The sequence below is a fragment of the Xenopus laevis genome, chromosome 1L (assembly GCF_017654675.1).
Source record: "Xenopus laevis strain J_2021 chromosome 1L, Xenopus_laevis_v10.1, whole genome shotgun sequence".
Lineage (NCBI taxonomy): Eukaryota > Metazoa > Chordata > Amphibia > Anura > Pipidae > Xenopus > Xenopus laevis.
This window is the reverse complement of record NC_054371.1, coordinates 161,003,536-161,022,959: the sequence shown is the minus strand read 5'-3', so window position 1 is coordinate 161,022,959 and position 19,424 is coordinate 161,003,536. Positions and strand designations below refer to the sequence as shown.

The 19,424-nt window shown below is 37.5% G+C and overlaps 2 protein-coding genes across 5 annotated transcripts in view; one reads left to right on the top strand and one right to left on the bottom strand.

Moving 5' to 3' along the window:
• The window catches only part of LOC108715794 (clustered mitochondria protein homolog), a 32,840-nt gene extending 24,570 nt beyond the window's left edge, over window positions 1–8,270 (top strand). Inside the window, exons 21-26 of the mRNA XM_018261267.2 lie at window positions 273–398; window positions 1,761–1,882; window positions 4,469–4,562; window positions 6,126–6,260; window positions 7,488–7,561; window positions 7,674–8,270. Coding sequence (XP_018116756.2) covers window positions 273–398; window positions 1,761–1,882; window positions 4,469–4,562; window positions 6,126–6,260; window positions 7,488–7,561; window positions 7,674–7,911 — 789 coding nt within the window. The 3' untranslated portion in view covers window positions 7,912–8,270. The remainder of the gene's footprint in view (window positions 1–272; window positions 399–1,760; window positions 1,883–4,468; window positions 4,563–6,125; window positions 6,261–7,487; window positions 7,562–7,673) is intronic.
• Window positions 8,271–11,498: 3,228 nt separating this feature from the next.
• Window positions 11,499–19,378, bottom strand: srrd.L (SRR1 domain containing L homeolog). 4 transcript variants are annotated; one of them, XM_018261231.2, is made up of 7 exons: window positions 19,109–19,377; window positions 18,064–18,104; window positions 16,329–16,552; window positions 16,023–16,121; window positions 13,606–13,757; window positions 12,461–12,518; window positions 11,499–11,929 (listed from the first exon to the last, which is right to left on the bottom strand). In XM_018261231.2, the coding sequence occupies exons 1-7, from the start codon at window positions 19,252–19,254 to the stop codon at window positions 11,738–11,740; spliced, it is 912 nt and encodes a 303-aa protein (XP_018116720.1). In that variant the 5' UTR covers window positions 19,255–19,377; the 3' UTR covers window positions 11,499–11,737. The 4 variants fall into 4 exon arrangements, with proteins under 4 accessions (XP_018116720.1, XP_018116727.1, XP_018116736.1 ...); XM_018261238.2 differs by having other exon boundaries at window positions 12,473–12,518; window positions 19,109–19,375; XM_018261247.2 differs by lacking the exon at window positions 16,023–16,121 and having other exon boundaries at window positions 19,109–19,378.
• Window positions 19,379–19,424: the final 46 nt, after the last annotated feature.

Here is a 19,424-nt window from a genome sequence, read left to right as displayed (position 1 = left end):
TTGGGAGTAAGTACAAGGTACTGTTTTATTATTACAGAGAAAAAGGAAATAATTTTTAAAAATTTGGATTATTTAAATAAAATAGGAGATGGCCTTTCCGTAATTCGGAGCTTTCTGGATAATTGTTTTCCGGATAACAGATCCCATACCGGTACCTGTTTAAGTGCCTCATATAAGGCAGTTATCAAAATATCTGCAAAAAAAAAAAAGCACTAAGTATTTCACTTTGATTTGATATTTGTAATCAATCAAAATATTTCTTGTTGCTTTAGGTCCTCCTTTCTCTCTACTGTTTTGCCAGTGGGCAGTTGCCAGTCTCCTTGAAGCTTTTATACCGGGCTCGCTACTTATTGCTACTGGTTACTGGCGAAGATCACCCGTCCATGGCTACCTTAGACGTAAGTTTCACATCCATGCATTGCTTTCACTCACACACTAGTACTAGTGGGGGAATGTAATAAAAGTCGGTAATGGGAAAAAGTATTCGCAATGCGAAAAGTTATGCCTTTGCGCAGATTTAATATAGCTTTTGTGAACCCAGAACTGTTTGGCAACCACTTCCCACAGTGGAAGAAAGTTTGCGAATTTTATAATTTGTGCCAATGCACAGTGAATGTAATACAACTTCTTACTGAAAAAGTTGTTATGTTTGCTCCAAAAGATTATAACACCTTCAAGCGCTTGTTAAAAGTGTGCAATTAAAATTCGCAATGCAATAATAGTTTAAGGAAGAATATTACATTGCGAGATGTGAATGTTTATGCTTATTGGTGCGAATTGTTTTTCTCTTTGCGACTTTTATTACATTATAGCTCTGACTCAAGAAACACATCAGCTGAATAATGAACACATTTATTTCCTTCATTTACATATTACAATCTGCATACAGTCAACAAATCGTTATAATTTTTGAGCATAAATGAGCTTGTCTTTTAAATTGTAGCCACATGATAATATGGGTCTGAAGGTAACTTCTTGGTAAAAGAAAAAGCATATCCTGTCAGATTTACCTTTTACTTTTGTTCCAGCACGGAAAACCGTCTTTCCAAATAGTTAGAGCCTCCGTTAACTTGCATTGCATTTATATTTAGCAGCATTAAAAGACCAGTAATATAAAAAAAAAATTAAATATACATCAAAAAAAAAAAAACAATACAAATTAAACTTTAAAATCGATAAGTCATTATTAAGAAATAACTTACCGAAACTCCGCATGCGCTCCTCTTCAGAAAAGGTGACACAGCAACGATCCATCGTGCGGCACTCGATTCCGAGGAGAAATTGAGTGCCGCACGATGGATTGCCCGATTGCTTTCTGAAGAGAACCGCAAGTGGAGATTTGGTAAGTTATTTCTTAATAAAGACTTTGTGATTTTAAAGTATAAACAGTCTTGGTGTTTTTTTTCTCGATATATATATATATATATATATATATATATATATATATATATATATATATATATATATATATATATATATATATATATATATATATATATATATATACTAAGACTAACTTTTTTTTAAAATTTTTTGAATGTTACTGGTCCTTTAATAATGCTAAGCCCATACACCCCACTAAACACAATGGTGAATGCCTGATCAGAGTTACCAACAAACACTTTCCCATGAACTACATTAATCAATGATTATAAATGTTCCTGTTTTCATAATTATGCCCCAAACTGTTTGGATTTGGATTGGATAAGGTTTTGGCTGAAGTAACCCAATGAACCTTACTTTTGTTCTCATTTGTACAGAGTAATATTGGGGTGGTTCTCCAGGCTGTTCTCGAATGCGACTTGTCTCTCAGGTTCCTTGAAAAAGCCTTGGAAACCAATAAGAAATATTTTGGAAACAAATCACTGGATGTCGCCCTCAGGTATAAAAAAAATCATCAATGTAATGTTCCCACATTATTGGCCTTTCTTTTGCAATTCGAATACATTTCAATGAGTATATTGCCTGGATTTTACATTTTATTTCACCACATTTTAATAATACAGGTATGGGATTTGTTATCCAGTAACCTGTTTTCCAGAATTAAGGGAAGGCTATCTCCCATGAACTCCATTTTAAACAATTTAATTTTTTTTTTTAAATGATTTCCTTTTTCCTATGTTATAATAAAACAGTACCTTGTACTTGATCCCAACTTGGATATATTTGTTCCTTTCCTATGGGATGTCATTAAAGTTTAAAGGATTTTTTTTTAGTAGACTTAAGGTATGGGGATACAAATTATGGAAAACCCCAAAGTCCCAAGCATTCTAGATAACAGGTCCCTTACATGCACTTTAATAAAATTTCATGTTGGGGTTTTCTTTACTTTAATACCTGCAATTCTAGGTATGTTTACTTATAAAACATTTTTCACATGTATCCACAATCGTAGCAACCTAAATATATAATCAATGTGCATTTTATTGGGACTCTTTCTTTCATATGATTTCTGGAACCCAATGGTACCCTGTACTATTCAACCTGGAATGGTACAGTACTTATCTATCTTATATCAGATAGGAGGATTATTCCCCTGCTATAAAATTTCACATACTCTATAATGACATTTTTGTCACTTTTAAATAAAAATGATTGCCTCAGAATGATATCTAATCATATAACAAGTTGCTCTGGAGCACATCCGAGCATGGAATTACTTTGTTCATTTCATATACACATTTGGGGGATAAAGAGATTATGCAAATAGATGTGTAGCAAAAGCTTGGCCTCAAGGGGGTTCATATCACTTATATTTTGCCTTCTATATTATACACTGTCTGTGCTATGATTCAAAGGGAATATATTATCAAAATTAAACATTTTTATTTGCAGTTGAAGTAAGTAATACATTTAACAATAGCTGCTTTTTCTGCTTGCACAGTGGAGTGTATTTCACTCCCATTCCTCCCTTCTTCCTCACAGTACAGGTATAGGATCTATTATCCAGAATGCTTGTAACCTGGGGGTTTTCTCTAATTTTGATCACCATACCGTAAATCGACTAAAAAAACATAAATAAGCCCAATAGGTTTATTTTGCCATGCATATGGATTCATGTAACTTAGTTACCATCAAGTACAAGCTACGGTTTATTATTACAGAAAAAAAAAAGAAAATGATGAAAATAAAAATAGAATGATCTCCCAGAGAATGGCCTTCCTGCCATTCTGAGCTTTTTGGATATTGGGTTTCTGGATAAAAGATGTCATGTCTGTATTATGATGTTGCCTCCCTGTAATTCAGTACTGTGTTAAAAGTCGGTGCCTCTGGTTCAGCAGTTTAAAATGTAGCTCTATTGGCAGAACCATATTATATAAGTAGGGCCTGGATTGTGCTTGAGTGGAGCTGGACATATGGGGGCAGCTTTACTTAAGGCGAAGTGATGATTCGCCAGCGTTACTGTTTTTAGGCACTTTGCCGTCTTACTAAACAGGCGCAGATATAACTTCGCTAGCGAAAAAGACAGACACTACCGCTCATTCGCACTCTAACACCAGGCGAATTTTCGCTCTGGCGAATGGACGTTACTCCGCAAATTCAATGAAATGCGGATTTTACTGAACGTTACCTTTTTCGCCAGACTTGCCTTCGCCAGCTCAGACCAGACAAAGTGCATTGGAGTGCATAGATCTTCCTTAATCTTCTGTTACTTACATCATATTTTGAGTGGTTTTTAGAGTTGTAGGGCATTATAACAACTCTATTTTCTTTATTAAGGTTCCCTACAACATATACGTCCATTCAACTTTATAATTTCCCGCCGTATACAAATTAGCCTGAGCGAAGACCTCTAACGAAGTTTTGTTATGCAAAATTTAATGCTAGCGCATCTTCGCTTTGATTGCCGAAGTAACGCTAGCCAAAATTCATCAGCGTTCGGCGCCCTGGACACAACTTTTTAGTTTTCACAATTTTAGTTTAGCGATGGGTGCGAAGCCGTCGCTGGCGTATTTTTGCCCCGGTTGGGTTAGGAGAGGGTGGAGATAGCTTGAGCATGGCTGGGGTGGGGCAGAGGTGGGTTCATATGGTACTCTTCATTCGTGAACATACAGAACCTGAATTTAACACATGGCATTTGTGCAACAAATCTCCAGGTGGGATTTCTCAGATTCCCTGGAATTTTAAAGGGATTTTAAAGAATACCAAAATTTTAAAGCATACCAAAAATGCATGCATATGCAAGTATTAAGCTAAGAGATGTCAGATAAATGGCTTTGGTCTCTTTTTGAAGGTAAACCCATTGCAGGCTAAATAGGGCAGTAAATGTTGTTCATAGAAGCTGGAACACTGTCCTTTAGAACCTTTACCTTTTACTGCAGTGCTATTTAAGCCAAATATGATCACAGAGCTTGAACATATTTGCAATGAAGTATTTGTGAAACACCCCTGACTTCCTCACCAATGAATTCAGTGTATGAATTTCATGTTTGATTCATATTAATGCTTTATTCTTTCTTATGTTTAGCCATCATTTAATAGCGTTGGCACATACAAGCAAAGCAGAGTTCAGAGCAGCCATGCAGCATGAAAAAGAAACCTACACCATATACAAAGCCTTGGTGAGTATTATTATCATTAACATGTATTTATAAAATGGCAGCATATTCCGCAGCATTAATATATGCATACAAAAAAACCATACAAAACATCCAATAATCAATTCAAGAGGCAGAGGGCCCTTTCCAATAGTAGATCTGTTTATTGTTTTTGTGAGAATATGATAAAAGTGTAAAGGAAAGCTGACATTAATAATATGGATTTTTGGTTTAAACTGCACCATATTGTGGTCCTCTACCACTTTAGACATTTTAGGTTAAAGCCCCCTCCCTCATGCAATCCACCATTATTTTTTTGGGGGGGGGGTCCACTGAATCCATTATTTTTTAATTCCTCCAAAATACTAAATCCTCCACCAAAGATTAGTCTAAATACCAGGGAGAATTTGGCACAGGAGAGGTATGCTGTACATGCAATAAAGAGACAAGACATCATAGGAAGAAGGTGGCAGCATTTACTGAAACTCAATAAAGTTTTAATAGCAAATGAATTAATGGCAAATAAATGAATATGACCACTTAACTGAATCTGTATGTATTTATGGCAATGACACCTAGCCAGCCTCCGTCCGTTTAACAGGCCTTTGACCTTTTGTGAAAAGGCTCAGCCTTATCCAGCTCCTAGCCATGAGTCCTTTGGTTAAACCTCAAATTTTCCTCCATAATGTGACAATTTTTTTTAAATAATGAAAGGATACATTAAGATATTTTGGGAGGAAGGGTGAGTGATGGATTCAAACGAGCAAGCTATCCACCCACCAGAAGAAGAGGTATCTGCTCTGGCACCCCTTATTTACGCCCCCCCCCAAACTCCCCTCCTAGTAACAAAAGCCCCCTTTAACTGCCTGCCATTGCCCCACTCCCCTCTTCATCTCTGCACTGTGCATTAGTCAAAATGTGCCCCTGAAAAAAAAACCTGACCCCAAAATGCAGAGCAGAGTTCCCTGGCACCATTGCATTCTTTCGGGTCTCTTCGCCGATACGAAGCCTGCTGGAGCATGTGCAGTTGGGCCTAGTCAGGAATCCGATTTAACTGCGCATGCTCCCGCAGGTTTAGTGTTAGAGGTGAGGCCAGAACAGAATGTAAACAGGCAGAAGATGGTGCCAGGGAATTCTGTTGCACTGCTCTGCATTTTAGGGTTAGGTTTTTTTGTCAGGGGTACCTTTTAACAGTGCAGGAAGGGAGACAGGATTGATGGCAGGCAGTTAAGGGGTCTTTTTTTACTAGGGGGGGAGGTTAGTTCTCTTTTAATAACATGTGGTTCCCAATCCCAATCATGGCATGAGATAATCTTGCCCTTTAACATCATACTCCTAGCAACAACAGTTAATTGTGGCAACTCTCCTACGTCCATACAATATAAACCATTGCAATGCCAGCAACCCTCCTATGCAGGCCCAAGGGAAAATGAATTCCTCTGTACCTAACATTAGCTCTTTTAGATGTCCAGTGCTTGAAAGTAATGTGATTTTTATGGTTTGGATTTGGTTGTGCTGAACAAAAATGCAAAAATGCCGAGACTGGGCACATTTTTTATATTGTACTTTGTTTCCAATCATTTCCAGCTGGGGGATTTTCATGAACATACAAAGGAAAGTTCGGCATTCCTGAAGCACGTTACACAACAAGCTGTGAATCTGCAGAGAACCATGAATGAGATCTACAAAAATGGCTCTGTGACAACACTACCGCATGTGCAGGTATGCCCAGTTCAGCGAGTCAGAAAGGGCTGCCATGCCATTTGGACTGTACATTGCATGGAAATATTTCACAGTCAGGCCTGGACTGGCAATCTGTGGGTCCTGGCAAATGTCATAGGGGGCTGCTGTAAGATGCCATAGACAGTAACTATTTAGTGGGCTGGCGTGTGGAATATTTGGGCCTCTGTGGACTTTAAATTGCAGGGCCTATTTTGACTCCCAGTCCAGGGCTGATACAATACACAGACATGGAGCTAGAATGTGGTAGAAACCTTGGGGGTGTCTAAGGGGATGCTTATGTACTGCCCCCAGCCCCTCACAAATGCAGTCAGTGCTGTATTCATAGAAGTGCTGGTCTTTGCACTTCATTTTGGAGAACAAACCCCTGCACCTTGGACTCTAAGGGGTATATTTATTATGCTGTGTAAAACGAAATGTGCCGAAAAACTGTGTAAAAAGCTGTGTAAAATAAATGGCGAATTTATCAAGGTGTCATTTTACGCCATGCGACCGCCGGATTTGCTGCGGTTATTTTACATTGTTTCTGGCAGAAGTCACTCTTAAGTGAAAAGAAATTTGACTGACATTTTTTACATGACAAAGTCTGGTTGATATGTGGTGTATTATCCTGCTGTTTTTTTACACTGCATAAAAAATACGCCCCATAGCATGGGGTAGGGTACAAAGTGCACTTTGAAAATAAGGCCTACTGGTTTATAAACACTGGGCATATTTCACCTGGACAGTGAACCATAGCAACCAATACGTGATTTATTTATTTTTTTTCAGGCAGTTGTAGGTAGAATAATGAAAATAAAAATCTAGCTGCCCAGGTGCAAATTTACCCAGCATTTATAATCGACACCATTGATGGGAATATCCTTGTACCCTAATACATCTCTCATCAGCCCTATAGCCTCCCCTGTAGCTTTAAATAACAGGAAGTAGTGTAAACCAAACTCTTAATTAGTAACACTCTGCTACTGTGTATATACACACGCACAAATTTAATAAACCTTTCGATGAGATCAGGAACGCAATACATTTGGAACAGGCAACGTGCACATTCTACTGAAGCATTAGGAAGAACAAAATCAGCATGATAAAGAAACCCCGGAGCTTGGTATATGATTCCATATGAAATCTGCATTCTCTCAAGTCTAAAATATCTCAAAGTTTGTTTGTTTGTTTGTTTTTTTATTTATTTAAATTTGTGTCTTTTCTCAGATTGTTCCTCCTGGAATTGATACCCTTTTGCAACAGCTGAATATTATCAATAGCATAATCCGAATTAACCTAAGGTAAGGAACAGGCCACGGAACTAATACCGGAACATAAGTATTCTAGACAATGTTACATTTACACACAGAACAGATGCCAACTGCTTGTTCACTTATTTGTATTATGTTTCAGCAAAAACGAGACAAACGATAATGAAAAGACAAACGAGCCAAACGATAATGAAAAGACAAACGAGACAAATGATAATGAAAAGTCAAACAAAGACTCTGCAGACTCGGCTTTAGAGGAGCCAGAGCAAGAAGTGGCACCCCAAGAGCAACAGAATGGAGAGACCCACGAGCAGAAAGCTGGCATAAAAGAGAACCCGGGAGATCCTGAAGAACCAAAGGAACAACAAGAGACCAGCTAACATGTTCAACATGTGACCAACTGTTGTTGATGTAAAACTCCCAGAATTCCTTTACAGCTGAGGACAAGTTGATGTCCCTTTTCTACACAATGGCCACTTCCCTGTACTATAGACATGTACGTTCTACACGCTCAGCCATATTGGCAAGCATCAGTCTGTGATACAGAAGGCAGTCTGATATACTGTATAGAATTCTGCATCGCCATATTTTGATATGCTGCTAAATGGGAACTGTAAACTACAATATTGGTATAAGGGATTTTTCTTTTTTGAGGTGGGTTGCTTAATTTTGTATTCTTTTAATACAAGTTGTCTTTATAAGGTGATGATAAAGAGGCCTGCTAAAGGTATTTTCTACAGCTTTTAGCTTTAATATACCAGTCATTTTATTTGTTTTCAAATGCGGTGCGGTCAATGTCCTTGTGTGTGTTGCTGTGCTTTGTGCCATTGCTTTGCTTGTATTTAACACAATACTTTATGCCATTGCCAAGAATAGAACTACAAAACAATGTACTGCTTCAAAAGCACTTTTCATACAGTAACTCAGGGTCAAAGTATAGCTATTACTTTCTGACGGCTTGTATTTAATGGGATAAAGCAGGAATGGGAAGCCTGCTGGGAATTGCTGGAGGTTGTAGGTGCAAAACAGCTGTAGGCTTGCAAAGGGCTAATGAAATCCATGTACTTTCATAGAAAATGCCTATTGAGACAAACTATCCCAACATTATATAAAGATACATACATTAGATGTATATAAGTGATACAACCAAAGAATTTGGTAAATACTTACCAAATATGATTTCTTATATAATTAAGAACTAACCAGCTAGTTGCCATATAGGGTATCTTAGGTCAGGGCTGTCCAAGTGTTGGCCAATGGGAGCCAGATGTGGTCCTGTAAAGGATTTTGTGGTCTCCTGAAGGCAGACGTCCCCAACCCGAGAGCCAAATTCAAATGTAAAAAGAGTTGGGGAGCAACACAAGCATGAAAGAAGTTCCTGTGGATGCAAAATAAGGGCTATGATTGGCAATGTGGTAGTCCGAAATGGATTGGCAGCCTACTGGAAGCTCTGTTTGGCCATAAACCTTATTTTTATGCAACCAAAACTTGCCTCCAAGCCTGGAATTAAAAAATAAGCACCTGCTTCGAAGTACTGGGAGCAACATCCAAGGGGTTGGTGAGCAACATGTTGCTCAGGAGCCATTGGTTGGGGATCACTAGCTTAAGGGTTCCATACACTTTTATGTGACCATCATCACTTTAATATACATCTGGCTCTGAAACATGTTGGCCTTTACATCATAAATCCTTGAAAATGTGTTCAGGAAAATGTTTGTTTTCCTCTCAATTTGCTGTTTTGGGTCTAGGCCTCACTTTGCAGTCAGACATAAATAAGGTAAGACTTCCCTTGGCCACTGAACAAAACATTAATCATTACAACAGAAATTAAAGATGAAACATAAAAAAAAAAAAAAAAAAACTATGCCAGCGTTTTCAAAAGTGAGATTCTTTACGGCCGGGTTCTCATTAAAAAGAACACGAACACATACTTTACACACATACTTTAAAGGACATGAAAAGGCTCATTCACTGGGGGTGCCAATACTTTAGGCAGCCTTCACTGAATTATAGTTCCCCAGTGATCCTTTTCAGAAATAAATGCGCAGAACTGTGTACACAGGCAAATGCAGTCACCACATTTTCCAATTAACTTGATCAATCTGGGCAATATTGATTGCTAAAGAGGATTGTTTTGGTTCCATACATGTGACATTCTGCAGCCAGTGTATGGACACCACAATTATTTTGCCTAATTAAGGAAGTTCTTGGAGGATAGTTGTGGCACAATATTGCTTTCTTCCTACTACAAGGAATGTAGCCTGTTTCCACATCAGGATCTAGTTCTGACCTGCGATGCTGCATATGTTCACAACTGACATGCAATGCCACACAGCAGCTTCATCCCAGGAGCCAAAGCAAAGGGCCAGACTTCAAGGCTTGTGCCCATTTTGACCAGTTTTTGCTTTTGTAAAAATGTCCAGTCAGCATTTTACTGCCATGTATACCATATTCCTAATATTGTAACCAAAATACATTTCAATATCTAAGGAGTAATCTACTAAAATAGGTGCAAAATTGCACTCATGCAATTATCCATGGCAACTAATCAAGTCTTTGCATCCTTAAGCTGACCCTAGACATGCTGATTTATCCTTATGTCCGATGAACAATTGTGTTGCAATCTCCCGACCTACCACTAACCATTCAGTTTAAATAAACTAGTAAAAAGAACAAATGAGACGATGTTCTGGCCATTAATTGAGAGTCAGCAATCTTAGGAAAGACATGTCTGACAAATAGTAGTGACAGTTGCCCACTGATATCATCAGATAGACAATACATGTAGAGATCTTATCAGTAGCCAACAGAAATCTTCTAACCTGTCCTATCAGCTAAACGACCAATCGCCATGACACAAAATATATTGGGATGATCTTACTCCACGCACTGTACAAAAATCGGACGAACTGACTTTGCATCGGATTTTAAAAAAATGCTGATTGTTTGCAAAGGTAACTTCTCTGGTGCAATTTAACGCCCGTCTGAATAAATCAGACCCCAAACGTCTTCATGAAACATATGAGATTTTACAAAGAGCCTTTGTTTTTGCAGTTGCATATTAAAGGTGAATTCAGAGAGGTCAGGAAATTGTATTGGTATTGTGAGATTATTTTGGATTTTGTTTTGTTGTTTTTCTATTTTCATTTTTACTTTTTTTATACAAATTGTTTTGCATTTTTGGGCTCTCTTGTATATCCTATAATAAATGTAATGAATTTACACTGCTGTCATTGCTTAGTTATTGATGAACGCCATAATATTGGGCATAGTGAAGCTGTAGAGGCAGAATTTCACATTTGATGATCTTAGGAAACATATTGAGGGGGCTATTTACTAAAACTCAATTTTTTTAAATTTGTATTAAACCAAACTCGACCAAACTCTCATCCACAATATTATTTATCTTATGCATTAATAAAATAACTCGAAAAAAAGTTGGTTCTGGAAAAAAAAACTAGATAAACTCAAGTGAAAACCCGGTATCGTACAATTTTTCGGATTTGAAGCCGAAATCTCTAAATTTTTTGGGATTATTGGTTGAAAAACCTTGAATTTTTCAGATTACCGGTCTAAACCCACTGTAGATCATGCCATGAACAGGTTTGAGATGGCGGATTTTCAGATTCTGACTTTTCAGCTTCAGGGTTTCTGAAAAAATTCAGGAAAAAATCCAAGTTTAGTAAATAACCCCCTAAATGGCTGGATTTCATCCTTCAACTCTCAGCATGATGAGCTGTCAGGGAATGCTGGGCAGTGCAAAGAAGTGGCAGAAGTGGTGACCCCTGCTATATACACTGCACCTCATTGGAATGTGTAGGAAAATGCAGATATTGGTAGTATCCACTTTGATTAACCCCTTATTATATTCCATTTGCCACTTCATCTTGGAAATGTCATACATGCTTCCAAAATTTAAGGCATTTGCCTGTATCTCATTAGACTTTACAGAAGAAAACTCTATGGATTCATTTGCAGTATATTTTATTTAAAATAATAAGCACTGTTTATAATATATTTTACAGATTCCTGCTTGTGTATTATTTAAACATATATACTTTATTTAATATTCAAGTATTAAAGGCTTACTTGGTTTGCCATCAAAAGTTCTACCAAATTAGAGCCCCCTGGGTATAAATAACTCTTCAAGAGAAGATACTGTACACCATAAACGCTGAATGTAGGAATGGGTGTTGAACTGCGCTGCTACCTATTCTGATTCCGAATAATCTCCAGATCCTCGCACTCTTGGTAACACGGCTCTTCTGCACACTCCCAGAATTCATTGGCTAAAGTCCTGAGTTTCTGGGCGGGGAAGCGGTGGACGGAGGTGTCGTTGAACACATCACTGTACTGCGAGTTCTCTGGGAATGGTGTTTCCTCCACGGCTTGTAAGCTCTATAATTAATTCAAGAGATAATATATTTCTCAATGCTGCTGAATCTTTTCATTTCACAATTTAATTAATATAGGAAGCTTTTCAAGTGTCCCATTTCAACTTCGCTCGACAACGTTAATTGTAAATCGTGGCTCTCTTAAGACATACTTCTAAACTCAAACACTCAAAGCAGAACAATCTGACTGCGGCTCTGGTTTAGCTAACTCAGATCCTTGTATACACAAATCACTCATGCACCTTCACTTCAAATGGTTTGATGTGAGAATAGGACTGATGTTTTTGCTTGCGTGTGAAATGAGCATCTATCTCTTGTATATTCCTGAAATAAACACAAGTCCTTATTTATATATAGGCACCTGAGGCTCTGTGGCTAGGGCAGCAGCTTTTAGGGGCAGCCCTCGGGTGCCTATATATTTGAAATAGTTTGAGGGTGAGGGTGTAGAGCTCACTGTCAGAACATCGGAAGTGGCATCACCCCCTAAATACAGCCCTGATTAAACACCATCTTCACCAATATTTTTATCTCTTACCAAGGTTCTTACCTTATGGATATACACATAATCTCTCTGCAGAATTCTGGACAATAATCTGCAGGAATAAAAAATATATATTAGGAAATATGAAAGCAATGTAGGGCCTGTTTATATATCTTCTGTTTAGTTTACATTAAGTACACAGTAACACCAAGCTGCCACCAAAATAACTTTATATGTGCCAAAGGACTCTATACTCTTTGGGGCAGATTTATCAAGGGTCAAATTGAAAAATCGAATTTTTAAAAGTAAATTTTGAACTAATTTTAGTGTACTTCCACTAGGGAATTTGATTCAAAATTGAAAACAAAAAAATCGATGTACTGTCTCTTTAAAAATTCGACTACGACTATGCGCCATCTAAAACCTGCCGAATTGCTGTTTTAGCCTATGGTGGACCTCCTAGAACCCATTTGGAGTCATTTGGTGGACTTTGAAAAATCAAAAGTTTTGTGTTGTAAATACATCGAATCGAATTTGATCGGATACGATTCGAATGAGCAAATACAGCCTATTCACACGAAGTTAAAAAATTTGATTTTTTTTTTTTTATTCAATTTCGGTAGGTCTTTTTTTTTTTTTAATTCGAATTTCGAGTTGATGGGAGTTTAAAAAAAGCCCCATCACCTCGAAATTCAACCCTTGATAAATCTGGCCCTTTATGTTAATACATTTATTAAAAAATAAAATCATACTAGGGAGCATATACCAGTTATACATCGATGCAAGTGCAATTTGGCAGCTCATCCTGCTTAATGTTCAATATAGTCATTTAATTATAGGGGCAGATTTATCAAAGGTCGAATATTGAGTTTATGGGAGTTTCTAAAAACTCCAACAAACTCCCATAAACTTAAAATTCAGAAAAAAATGACCAATCGAGATTTATTTAAAAATACATGATAAATTTCGACTTTTTGAAAACTCAAATCGAATTTGGACTATTCTCTAGTCGAACTACACTACAATAAACTCGAAATTAGAATTTTCAATTTGATCCTTGATAAATCTGCCCCCTATGTTATTAAAATCTTAAGCAGCTCTAGAATAAAAACAAATCAGATTATTTGCTATTGATTACTGCGCTGGGGCAAATAAATGATGCTTATTAATGGTGCTGGTGCAATTCTTTTCATTCATACCTTTCCTCAATCCCTTTGAAACTGTTGCCAATGATGATCATTTCTGATAGCGACTTGGCTGACCAGTTTCTCCACAGCAGATTATTATACAGAGCTTTCCCGCAATGAAGCATGTAAAAAACTGTGGATTTATCCACAATATGTTTTCCCTCCTAAAAAAAAAAAAAAAAGAATAAAAAAAGACAGCTCTAGTTTGTGCAATACACAGCACTTCCTCCAATCTAGTTTACTAACTGGGAGCAAAATAGACGAGCATCCTGGTATATATAAAACGTATGGGTATGCACATCCATGCAGGGCGGGTCTTTTGGCAAATGTTGTTCAGGCATAGTCCCACCTGTTTTACAAATTGTATTTGATTTTCTCATTTGTTTTTATTTATCATTTATTGTGAAATGTAATGGTGATGTATCTCCCCTCAGCATGCAACTGGCACCCTTGGATGCCAAACCTCCTTTCCTGTTCTTTACGTTCCAACTCAGGGTGACCTTGATTTAAAAAAAAAAAAAAAACACATGCAAACGCTGCGTTTCTTTTATACATATGGTCCAACGTGCTCTCCTTATATGCATACTGTACGGAACATTCACTGATGGGGAGCATTATGTAGCGAGTAATGTGCACTTAGGGCAGGATTGTGATGGTTTCTGTCTGCTGCAACAATCTCAATAAACCAGTGAAGCACTGAACAGATTTTTGGGCATTTGCTTTAAGTAATGCATTATGTAAATGGGGGTCCTTTAACCATGCAGTAGGCCAGCAGTCCAAAACCTTTTTTACCCCAGGGACTAGTGTAAACCCCTTATTTTTTGCAAGGACCGGGGGTAGCAACTGCGCACGCTGCATCAAATTCAGGTCATTCGCATCATATTTGGATGTGCCTGCGTCAAATTATGTGCACAAGCATGAAATTCGTGTGCACGCTTCATATTCAGGCGCGCCACGTCAAATTCAGATGCGTTGCATCAAATACAAAACTCGGCCCAGCAGCCCAGTTCAAGTATGTCCGTGGCACGTTAGTGGGTCGTGGCCCGGCGGTTGGGGACCCCTGCATTAGGCAATCAAACAGCGGCCCCCTGAGACAAGCAGTACTTTTTATGTCAGCTATGTTGTAAAAGAAAAAAAAAATACAAAAATAAAAAGCACAGCAGACTGCAAAGATGTACATATATCCACTGGAGCAGGCAGCTGTGATTTACAATAGCACTGAAATGACTGGAAGGTTTTTTAAGACAGGAGAGACCTGGTACATGGGGGGAGCTGCTGGTCAAGACACACATTACACATGAAATTTATGAGAGGAGAAGCTTTCACATCAACTTTGGGCTGGAGGCACGAGGAAAAGGGAAGGTTGGGCAAAGAAAGCTTAAGCCTAACTGGGGCAGGGTAGTTTAAAAAATGAAAGTAAATGGCTTGGTTATAGGCAATTGTACAAGCAGAAAGCAGTGACATCTGCAGTATGTCATAACTTGTTCCAGGGGAAAACAAACTTATGTCACCAGTAAGAAAAAATAAAATAAAAAAGATTTAAAGGGGTTGTTCACCTTTATGTTAACTTTTAGAAGGATGTAGAGAGACTATTTGCAATTGGTTTTAGTTTATTATATTTGTGTTTCTTGCTTTATTTAGCTTTTTATTCAGCAGCTCTCCAGTTTGCAATTTCAGAAATCTGCTTGCTACAGTCCAAATTACCCTAGCGACCACTCGAATAGGAGACTGGAATATGAAAAGGAGAGAGCCTGAATAGAAAGATGAGTAATACAAAGTAGTAATAACAATAAGGGGGTTATTTACTAAACTCCAAATGCAAGTGATTTTTTTTTTAAAATAAAATCTGACTGTTAAAAAATCACGAATTTATTAAACCCTGAGGATGGAAAAGTTTGAGTCTGAAAATCTGGCATCTCAGACTTGCCAAGGTTGCATATAAGTCAATGGGAGACGTCCCAATGATTTTTTGATGTGCGCTGGGTTTCGCACAATACCCCGAAGTTTTCGGGTGACAATTCCAGGAAAAAATACTGAAAATCGAATGAATAATCCCACAAAGCAAATTTCGGGAAAATTTAATAATAAATAAGTGTAAATAACTGGAGCGGATTTGATTGGAGTTTGCAAGCTGGAAAAGGTAGGCAAATAATCAAAAAACTATAATAATAATAAAAGAAAAATAATGAAGACCAATTGAAAAGTTTTTTTAGAACTGACTGTTCTATAACATACTAGAAGTTAACTTACAAACATTTAACAAACACTGAAAACAATATAAAAACAGCACGATGAACACCTCTGCCACAGGTTTAGAACTGGCATCTATGAGGAGTTCATAGTTATGACTTTTCAGAAAAAAACGATTCTGTGATCATTTCTATGTGTAATTAAACATGCCTAGCCGTGAAGTACTGTCACTCACTCACCTCATTCTCTAATAGGACATTAAAGCCAAGCTCTCGGAGAACAGAGATCTCCAAAGGTGAAAAGATTGGATCAAAAACGAAGCTCTGGCATCTTGGAATCTCCAAGTCAAAACAAAAACAAAGCATTGTTCATGGTATAGTTACCTCACTAATAATAATAATGTACATCACATGAATAATCTTTCATTTCAGAGAAATTTAAATTTTTTATTTAAAAGGCCTTAGAGGACAACACAATATAATGTAGCTGCTTGAAAGGGCTTTATTGCAAAGGTCTTTTTATATTGCTTTTCCATTTCATCTTACCTTGAACAGTTCCAGGAACAAAAGTAAAAAAGCAAGTTGGCATCGAGATGTTACACATAAGGAAAAATTGCCAAGGCCATAACACACACAATCACAACTGCTTAATGAGCGGAAATGTCCTTCCTTGCTTATTATATCAAAGCACTGATCTGCCCCGACACCTTTACATGGATCCCAGTCCTTAGCAGCAGTCTCATGTATGTGCAGGCATTGCTTGAGAGGCTCTGATGGAGAAGAAAAAAATAATTTGTGATAATCTATTCTGTCTGCAAAAATAATGTTACCATTCTATAAACTCACTCCCATATCTGTGGTAATCTCATTTTATGAGTATGGTAATGTTTTTTCTTCCCATCTTTTCTGGCATACTAACTGTTGGACTGCATGCCAAAAATTAACATTCATTTACTTAATATAATACTGCATACTATTATAAAATACTGACACTACTTACTGGAAATCGTTTAGAAAATTAAATCCAGGTATGGGATCCCTTATCCAGAAAGCTCTGAATTATGGGAAGGCCATATCCCATACAATACATTTGAAGCAAATAATTCTAATTTTCAAAGATGATTTCCTTTTTCTCTGTAATAATGAAACAGTACCTTGTACTTGATGGTTACTAAGCTGCCTGACTCCATATTGGAAGCAAAACAATCCTTTTGGGTTTATTTCATGTTTAAATGGCTTTTAGCACACTTAAAGGAGCAGTAACACAAAAAAATCAGTGTTTTAAAGTAATGACAATATCACATACTGTTGCCCTGCACTGGTAAAATTGATCTGTTTGCTTCAGAAACACTACTATAGTTCATATTAACAAGCTGCTGTGGAGCAATGGCGGAAATTGAAAAAAGGCTATATGACACAGGTTAAATAGTGGATAACAGATAACACCATTATGTTCTACAGAGCTTATCTGCTATCTGCTATCTGCTGTGTAACCTGAGCCTTCTCTCAATGGCTGCACATTCTAGTAACATTTCTAAAGCAAACACAGTTTTATCAGTGCAGGGCAACACTGTATTTTACTTTTATTACTTTAAAACACTTTCATTTTTTGATGTTACTGTTCATTTAAGGTATGGAGATTGAATTACAGCAAGATCCCTTATCAGGTACCAAGCATTCTGAATAATAGATGCTATACCTCTATAAACACACCTAGTTGCATTATAGAACATAAGTCATTTTTTAAAAAAAAATGTGATTTTGAGAGCAGGGTTCTAAATACTAGTGTGCTTGTATAAATGATGTAGTTTAATGGTAAAGCAGAATTCCCTATGCACAATAAAAGATGTGTGAATAGCCTCCAGAACTTCAACATTTTGTTTTTTTAAGGTAAAGTTTCCCCGGTGACATTTTCCATTATAATTCTTTGGTTCGTATTTCGATGACTAGCACACCAATGATAATGACATTAAAAAAAATACAAAAAAAAGTATCTGACTCTCATAAATGCTTGTGTAGCCAAGAGTTTTTGTCACCAGAGCTTAATCTCCTCCAATTCATATGTGTCACATTGTAGCCTGAAACTGTATATCAAGGCAACTTAGGGGCTACTATGCGATGTAGGAAGGTAACTCTGGACATTTTATTTAGCCATGCTGGAGGAGAATAAGCATGTGTTACATAATGTCCCTTCTGCAGGGCCTTTAGACTGGGAAACCAACCCCACCAAAGAAGTAATCTACAATATGAGAAAGCTGTCCACTCTTATAATGGTACTTACTTTGACAAGAGTTCCAAAACTCTGATGTCTTAATGTTCTCTCTGTAATAAACATGAGAAAATGATGTCATTATGATAAGCTCTAGTAGTTATTAAAGAAGAATGCCAGTTAACCTAGCAGTAAGTTTTTGTACTACTGGGAACAACTGGGCACCATGAGAAAATGAATGAATACACTGGGAGAGCGTCTACTTCTTCCCACACTCCAGAATATAAAGGCACCCTATTTGGACCCTGATGTAATGCACCATAGTTGTTGTGAATGTAATAAGGACGTCAAGGGATGGCTGACCTGTAAGTTAACTTTTATTATGTTATAGAGTGGCTAATTCTAAACGTTTCAATATGCCTTCTTCTTCTGACTCTTTTCAGCTTTCAAATGCGGGCCACTGACCCATCTAAAGTACGAATGCTCTGTGATCCTACAAATTTATTGTTATTGCTACTTTTTTTAAATTGTTTATAGTGGTTTGACAAAGCAGCTCGGACTCACTCCTACTCCCTTTGTTTGGTGTCTCAAGCTGGACTGCAGAAAATTCAGGGTGCCTGCATTCATACAGAGCTCTTCAAACTGTGATTATACTGGAAAAAAAAAACTGGGCACACTCCCTCATTGAGTAAAAAACACTATTTATTAATACATTCAAAAATCCCAGTTGCTGCTGTGGAATGGACGCGTAACATGTTCCCAAAATACATGCCCCAAAAAAAAAAAAGTGTGCCCAAAAAAAACCACATCTTTTTAAGCTGGCCCTCTCCTATTCATATTCTAGATTGCTAGGGTAATTAGGACTCTAGCAACCCGATTGCTGAAATTGCAAACTGGACAGCTGCTGAATAAAAAGTTAAATAACTCAAAAACTTTTAATAATAAAACCAATAGCAAATGGTCTCAAAATATCACTCTCTACAGGTGAAAAACCCTTTTAAGACTGTATCTCCTTCACTGTGGCAGGGACTTATTTATGTGGACTGTACTACCCCTGTTTTAGCACTTCAGCAGTATTTCGACTGTAACATACAGACACACATATTATATCACTTACATGGTGCCAAATATTCTCTGTGTCAGATTCTTACAATCGTTTTCTGATTCACAATGGGAGAGATCCGGCGGCTTTTCATTGTTAAGCACATCTTTCCTTCTCGCAGATTTCTTCTTCTTTACCATCTGCCACTCATTTGATTCCATCTAGTAGAGAGGCAAGAGGCCAAAGAGCACAGCAAGAAAAGGTGTATCTTTTCGCTCTTCTCTGGTTAGTCCTCCTAGCGCCATGCATGCACGCGACGTCACACATTTCCTACACTTCCGGGAGCGGATGCGTTCCAAGCCTCGTTTGCCTTTTTGCTTCCGCGCAAAGT